The sequence below is a fragment of the Pararge aegeria genome, chromosome 26, assembly GCF_905163445.1.
Source record: "Pararge aegeria chromosome 26, ilParAegt1.1, whole genome shotgun sequence".
Classification (NCBI taxonomy): domain Eukaryota; kingdom Metazoa; phylum Arthropoda; class Insecta; order Lepidoptera; family Nymphalidae; genus Pararge; species Pararge aegeria.
In genome coordinates, this window is record NC_053205.1 from 3,265,804 (window position 1) to 3,273,615 (window position 7,812).

The 7,812-nt window shown below is 40.0% G+C and overlaps 3 protein-coding genes across 3 annotated transcripts; 1 reads left to right on the forward strand and 2 right to left on the reverse strand.

The window, feature by feature from the left end:
• Positions 1-598: 598 nt before the first annotated feature.
• On the reverse strand, positions 599-3,500 carry LOC120635235 (protein ALP1-like). The gene is made up of 2 exons (XM_039906189.1): positions 3,163-3,500; positions 599-2,078 (listed from the first exon to the last, which is right to left on the reverse strand). The coding sequence occupies exons 1-2, from the start codon at positions 3,471-3,473 to the stop codon at positions 1,181-1,183; spliced, it is 1,209 nt and encodes a 402-aa protein (XP_039762123.1). The 5' UTR covers positions 3,474-3,500; the 3' UTR covers positions 599-1,180.
• Positions 757-3,688, forward strand: LOC120635237. The gene is made up of 2 exons (XM_039906191.1): positions 757-1,033; positions 2,319-3,688. The coding sequence occupies exons 1-2, from the start codon at positions 790-792 to the stop codon at positions 3,020-3,022; spliced, it is 948 nt and encodes a 315-aa protein (XP_039762125.1). The 5' UTR covers positions 757-789; the 3' UTR covers positions 3,023-3,688.
• Positions 3,689-4,217: 529 nt separating this feature from the next.
• On the reverse strand, positions 4,218-6,525 carry LOC120635236. Its single transcript, XM_039906190.1, has 2 exons — positions 6,403-6,525; positions 4,218-5,161 (listed from the first exon to the last, which is right to left on the reverse strand). The coding sequence occupies exons 1-2, from the start codon at positions 6,516-6,518 to the stop codon at positions 4,243-4,245; spliced, it is 1,035 nt and encodes a 344-aa protein (XP_039762124.1). The 5' UTR covers positions 6,519-6,525; the 3' UTR covers positions 4,218-4,242.
• Positions 6,526-7,812: the final 1,287 nt, after the last annotated feature.

The following is a 7,812-nucleotide window of genomic DNA, read 5'->3' on the forward strand; positions in this document are numbered from 1 at the left end:
TTAGGGATAACCCACATTAACCATTTTTATTGTTTACATTTTACGTGAAAAAATGGCTTATTTACGAAGCTATTTTAAGCAATACGGCATTAATCCTTATCGAATTAAGTACCTTAAATACAGTGTGCAATTAATATAGATCAATATGGTTCCTTACAGCATGTAAATTAAACAAATATTTTCGGAGATATTACAAATTTAAAATTTGCGTTTGCGACGAGCGGTACCGGTCGGACGGGACAGTGCGGGGAGGCATGCCTATAAATAGCGCGTCGGAGGCCGCGGTTCTCCCTATTCCGACTCGCGCATCCGTCCCGGTCGGATGTCTGTCTCGCATTCGATTGCTCGAGGTGAAAGTGTCAGTGGAAATCACTGTCCGTTTCTGCGTTGTGGTAGTGCAGTGTAGTTCTAGGGTCTAGGATTCCTGTAAGTACACGTGTTATTATTAGCGTAGTTTAACACCCTCGTCACCTAAAGGCGAGGCCCCATAGGGCCACACCCTTTTTTTAGGCACACACCTCCCTGCATGGCAGGGAGGTCAACCGCTACCCCGGGGGCCGCCATGGCCCTCGCCGACTCCGACCTTAATCTGGAGACCCTCTTAGAGCCCTCGCCCACGGCGACTTTTTGTAGCGATGCTGTCGCGCATTTACTAAACGCACGCCAGCATCACTACTAACGCGTGTTAGTCGCATTTGCAACGCGCTACTGCATCGCGACTGTATCGATGCAAACGCGCGACCGTGTCGGACGACATCGGGGGAAGAACGGAGGGAGGGCGGTGCGTGAATGGAGAACCGAGCATCAGTGCAACACAGACAGGTCGAGAGTGCTGTTGTCCGTCACATGCGTAAAATGGAGTCGTTCGACACTGAATCATTTATTATGGCAATTCAGAACCGTCCTGTAATATGGGACTCGCGTCTTCCTGAGTATTCGAATAAGATTGCAAAAAGAAAGGCATGGGAAGAGATAAATGAAATATTTGATTCAGAATTTGGAGAAAAAACAAATAAAGAAAAGAATGCTTGTGGTAAGTTATTTAACTTTATTAAATTTTATCATTATAAATGTAGATGAGTGGTGAGAATTAATGAGATATAGATGTTCCAGAATAAGTGAATTAAGTTACGTTTACAGCCCTTTCTAGTTACTTATAGCTATTTTAGGTGAAATTATTTCAAATTTTTGAATCTTGCCACGGTACAGAACCTACACCGGTGAAATAGTCAGTATATATGTTTCGGATTGCAGTACCACTTAGTTCTGATCTTCGTCTTCCAATTAAAAGTAAATTATCACTGGCAGGTGGATCTTGGAATCCGACTATACTCAAAGTGTGATCAAACTTGTACCCATCTCGCTTACGTATAAAATTGTGCAATACGCAACACGCTTTAACAATATTCGTAGCAAAATCTACATTAACGTTTATGGGCCGGTTGAAAATTTTAAATTTGTTACTCAATATACCAAACGTACATTCAATATAACGCCTTGCGCGCGTCAAACGGTAATTATATATTCTCTTCTTTCGTGGTAAATGTTTACCAGCGTATGGTCTTTGCAAGTGTTGTGATAAAGCAAATCCTTCGTCGCCAATAAACGAAAACGGTATAGGTATTCCATTGTTAGATATAGGTCTTGGTTGAGGTAAATTATAATTTCCTTGTCGTAACTTTTTTACCCATTCGCTGCTGTCATGTATTGTTGAATCTGAGCTCTTTCCATAACATCCGACATCTATATCTATGAAATTGTAATTAGCGTCACATATTGCTAACAAAACGATGGAAAAAAAATGTTTGTAATTGTAATATTCTGAGCCGGTATGACATGGTTTTATAATTCTTATATGTTTTCCATCTATTGCTCCAATTAAGTTAGGAAAATTAGCATGTTTCATAAATCCTTCAGCGGTTTCTAAATGTAATTCTTCTGTTGGCTCTGGCATGGAGATGTCTTTTACTTTTTTCCATATTACTTCCACAGTTTCCTTTACAATCGTACGTGCAGTAGTATGTCCACATTTAAAGTCCAAATGAAGATCTGTGAAATTACATCCAGTTGCTAAGTACCTGTAAAAAAAGGAAAAAAGAAAATAAAGTAATAAAAAATACATACCTACAAATATATAAATCACGCCTGTAAACCTGTAATCCTTGTCGGGGTAGGCAATTTAAGGGTGATATTCATTTTAACTCTCCGAGTCAAGATGATCCGAGCTAAATAGGGATGCCAAGGTCGTAAGGTTCTAGCTCCATTTGCATTAATTTTTCAATTGCATAACAATAATAAATTTGTATATCTTTTTTCAGCTATTGAACTCCAGAAAAAATGGAAAAGTTTAAAAGATTGCTTTAACAGAGAACGGCTGAAAGAAAAAAATTGTCCCAGTGGGTCCGGGGCTAAACCCAGAAAACAATATGTTTACTATAAATTATTGTCATTTTTACAACCTTTGACCGAAATCAGACCACCAAGTCGACCTACAGTTACTGAGGAAAACGACTCCGAAGGCTGTTTGGAATCTTTTGTTATTCCAAAATCAAAGAAGCTTAAAACAAGTGATGGCGTTGATGATGCACAAAACAAATTATACGAAATTCTAACTGAGAAATTGAACAAAGCCACGCCCGCCATTCAACATCCAGATCAACATTTTTTACTTTCACTTTTTCCACATTTTAATTCCATAAAAGAAGAATATAAACTCGATGCGAAAGCTGAAATGATAAATTTGCTTCGCAAATATAACAATATGGCACAAACGTCTGCATACACCAGTCACTATGGATATCAGTCTGGATACCAAAGCTACGACACAACTCCTGCTCGTACAAGCAATGAAAGTAGTGTGTCGCAACTAATAAATAGCTACCACTCGGCGCCAACGCCTGCTGGTGCCAATGTCAATACTGCAGGTAGTTCATTGCAACATAATGATAATGATAATGAATATAATTACAGTAATGATGATTCTACACAAGATTCTATTATCACAAACCTATATTCGCCGTAAAGTAAAAAGTAAGAAATTAAAACCTTAATTAAGTTTAAGTATGATTAATATTGAATTATAATAATTATTTTTTTAAGTTGTGATTAAAAATGTGCAAAAACTATTAAAAGATAATTAACATAAAATTTGGTTTTTCTTACCTTAAAGTTATTGTTAGTCGTTCTTCAGCTGATATACATTGTCTCATCACTGTATTTCTGCGTGTCAACTCTGGTTTTACAATGGAAAGCAATTCACAAAACGTCGAATATGACATTCTATAACAACTTCTGAATTTGAGATCATAGGATTTTAGTATTTTAAACGTTGTTACATGATGTCCACTGAGTAATCTCTCTTTATTAAATGGGTGCATCCAATATTGACGCTGCTTTCGTTGCCTGCGCTTCGGCTGCTTACGTAAAAGCAGCACCAAAGACAACGTGACTAATGTTGCCTCAACGGAGTCCATCTTGCAACTGTAGCGATCGCAGGTATTTTTGTGCTGTTACTGAATCGCGTTTGCATCGAGACAGAAGCGCGACAGTATCGCGTTTGCTTCGCGACTGAATCTAAGACCGTGGGCGAGGGCACACAGCTAGCGACCGTTTCGCGACTGTATCGATGCGGACACGCGACAGCATCGCTACTGTATCGCTACAAAAAGTCGCCGTGGGCGATGGCCCTTAGGGTTAGCGCAGACAGAACGGAGCGCAGCGGAGAGGATTTTGTTACCGCACTTGAAAATAAACCTTACAATTATTACAATAAAGTGCAAAAATGCTTGAATCTGACAAAAAATGCTCGCGCGTCCTCGAGGATGCGCGGGAATCCCCGCGCGGCGTCGAGTCGGCGCCCGCGTCGGAACGGGTACTTTCAGTGTTACCACTGAGTTTAAAGAGAGTGGACGTCATTTTTTAATCCGAAGTACCTACATAACGAACAGTAAAATGGACGAAGAAAAATTAATATGTTTGGTATCATTGCATGAATGTTTATTTAATGTATCGAACAGAACATATAGTGACAAAGTAGTAAAGATGAATGCGTGGGAAAAAATATCCGAAGAAATGGGAAAACCAGGTAGGTACCTATTAAGTGTAATTGTTTTATGCAGGTATAGTACAGCGGAGCGGAGCATCGGTGGCCTAGTGGCTAGAGCATCGGACTTCCATTCAGAAGGTCCGAGGTTCGAATGAAATGAATGAAAAAATAATAATTAAAACATATTTTACTATGAATTAACAACGTCGATTTATTATATTGTCTTGCCAATGAACAGACCCAGCTTCTGAACTAAAATATTTTTTGAATTCATCTCGTATCTTCATACTTTCAGTTACATTACTTCCGTCTTCTTCTTCTTCGTTTAGCTGTTCAAAATCTTGAAATATAATTTCAGATTGATTCGACTCGTGAGATTGAGTATGAATATATTTTTCATCAATAAGAAAATTGTGTAAACAAGTACAAGCAAGTATGATCTTGTCTAGATGATGAGGTTGCACTTTTAGTGGTCTTTGAAAAACTTCATACTTCTGTACCATTATTCCAAATGCACTCTCCACCATGCGTCGGGCTCGGCTCAGTCTATAATTGAATATTTTTTTCTGCTCGTCACCTCTAATGACATTTCCAGGGAAAGGTCTCATTATATTATTGGTTAACGGAAATGCTTCATCGGCTACGAATACGTGTGGTATTTCTTTATTTGTGGATGGTAAACACTTATTCTGAGGTATATGAAGTGTATTATTTAATTTTTGTCCTAACTTAGAATTTGACAATATACCGCCATCACTATTGCGGCCGTATGCACCAACATCAACTATAACAAATTTGTAATTTGCGTCTACAACGGCTAACAATACGGTACTAAATGATTTCTTGTAGTTGTAAAACTGACTTCCACTGTTATGGGGCGATCGTATTTGTACATGCTTGCCATCCAGTGCTCCAATGCAGTTCGGGAATTGCCAAATATTTTTGAACCCTTCTTCAATTTGCGACCAAGTCTCCTCTGTTGGCTTCGGCATGACAATAGGCTGCAATACTTTCCAAATTGCAGCACAAGTTTCATACACTATTGACCGAACTGTGCTGTAACCCACGCGGTAGTTGAAAGCCAAGGATTTGAAACTACTGCCTACAGTCAAAAATCTGAAAAAAAAAGTAAAATTATCTTTATCATGTTTTTGACCTATTAGGGTAGCTAAAAGTAAGTATAATACAAGTAAATTTATTGTTCATTTTATTAGTTTCAGATTGTCAAAAACATTGGAAATCAATACGGGACAATTTTAGAAAGGCTGTAAATTTAAGAAAGTACAAGAGTGGTGCTGCTGGTGGAAAGCATCGGCCAATAAAGTATGAAAGGCAGTTGGAGTTCCTCAAACCACATTTGCAGCATAGACAACAAACGTCGAATTTAGATTCATCGCCAGAAGAAGACACACAAACATCAGATACTTTGAGCCTGGACAATGACAATAACTCCCCACGACCATCATCCCAAATGTCTAGTTACTCGTATTCACAACCGAAGGAGAATCGGGGACGTGCATCAGATATTCTAGAAAAATATCTCCTTAGTAAAGAATCCGAAGATCCTGTAGATATCTTTTTTAAGACAATGGCTTCCACTGTAAAAAAACTTCCAGAGCAAATTCAGGCCGAAATAAAGAAAGACGTATTTAAAATAGTTAATGATGCGGAATTAAAATTTTACGCTAAGCATGATATTAATCGAACTCTACCTTTTGATGAATCACGTTCTTCAATTGAAAATCCTACTACAGTATATACTGTAGATAATACTAAAGACACAACGTATGTACCATCATCAGTCGCTCCGAGTACATCATTTCAATTTCAAGAAAGTCCGCCAGTTGAATTTATAACAAAGTCCTATACTACTAAAAATATAACTACGAATACAGACAATCCAACTATGCAAAGTTACTATACGTCCTTAGATACAAGTAACTCATATTTGTTAAGGCAAACGAACTATTCGACTGAAGATTCTGATAATGCACATAATTTTGAATAAGTATTACTTACTATTAGATCTAAACTAAAAATAGTACGCGCTTAATCCAGTTGTATTTTTAGTTTTAACAAAGTATTAGCTTTTTCCAGATATAAAGGGTAGAACTTTAAGAAAAATAATTCTTTTTCACCTATATTTTGTCTGATTTATACGATTGTGGTTTTGAAAGAGTTAACAACAACGCTATTTTATCTAAACATCACCGTATACCCTTTGTATCTGAAAAATATTAGTACTTAATTTCTTTTCCAACATGAGAAATCTCTCGTATCTAAAAAATGTTCTGATTTTTAAATACTTAATTCAATAAATAAAAAACAAATGACCTTACATTTGATATTTTACTTACCTTAAACAAATGGTTAAGCGTTCCTCAATAGAAATGGTTGAACGATAATTAGTGGTCTTCTTTTGAATATATGGACGTAAAATTTCCACAAGCATTCGAAATTTTTCATAATCCATTTTATAGTAATCATAAAACAAAACTCCTTTTGATGGTAAAGTTGTACAAAGTGTATTAAATTCACCATAACTACACCTTTCCTGCCAACATTCCTCGACCCATATTCTTCGTCTGACTTTCTGGCGCCTTATTTTATTAATATGTTCTTCCATTTCTTCTTCTTCCGCCAAAAGCGCAATTATAATCATATCCCAGTCCACCATCGTTGACGAACTTTCGCGACAAACTGGCGTGAGGTAACCCAGAACGGTTTACTCGCGCAGGCTCGCGCGGTCGCACGCATGCTCGAGCATACACGATCCGTAAAAAAATGCCCGAGACCGCGCGAGGATTATTCCTCTCTGTCTGCGCTGACCCTTAAAGGACCTCCAGGAGAACAACGCGGGTTACCTAAACCGCTTTAGGACTGTTAGGCCTAGAGTATTTACGGACAGCCCGCAATCCCCGGCTCCCGCAGAGCCGTGAACCGTAGACGATGACCCGGTCACTACCTCCCCGGCATCCTCCGAGGCCGACGACGGCTTCACTGTCGTCGGTGCTAAAAAGCGGAAGCTTAAGGCTTCCAAATCCAAGGCAAACCCGCCAAAGAAAATAGTAACGGACCGCCCCGCTAGGACCCAGTCCCAAGCGCCCCGCGCAGCGCCTCGCGCAACGTCCCAGGCTTCCCCTGCGGACGAAGACGAGCCCGAAGACTCCCCTATGGAGGAGCAACCCCAACCCAGGGATAGAATCCCACCTCTCTTCATCCGCGACAAGCTCGCATGGATGAAAATCATCCCGCTTCTAGAAGCGAACGGCATCGGCTTCACCGGTGCCCGATCCACCGCCATCGGCCATCGGCAGTCGGCTCACTTCAATGCTCAGAGAGCACAATGTAGGGTTTCATACCTACGCCCTAAAAGACGAACGCATTCTCCGCGTCGTCATTAAAGGATTACCGAAGGAGATTAGCCCCGAGGTAATAAAAGCCGACCTTTTGTCGCAAAAACTACCTGTCCTGGAGGTACATAGGATGTACAATACCAGGACAAAATACGTCTACGAGATGGTTCTCGTACTCCTTGAACTTTCCCCGGAAGGAAAAGAAATATATAACCTCGAGAAGGTATGCCACTTGTCTGGCCTTACCATCGAGAAGCCCCACAACAGAGGCAAGGTCGGCTAGTGCCACCGATGCCAACTGTACGGCCATTCCGCAAGGAATTGTTTCGCCCGCCCTAGGTGCGTCAAGTGCCTGGGCGATCACGGCACCGCCGATTGCTCCCGACGGGACCCGACCGTCGACGAACCACC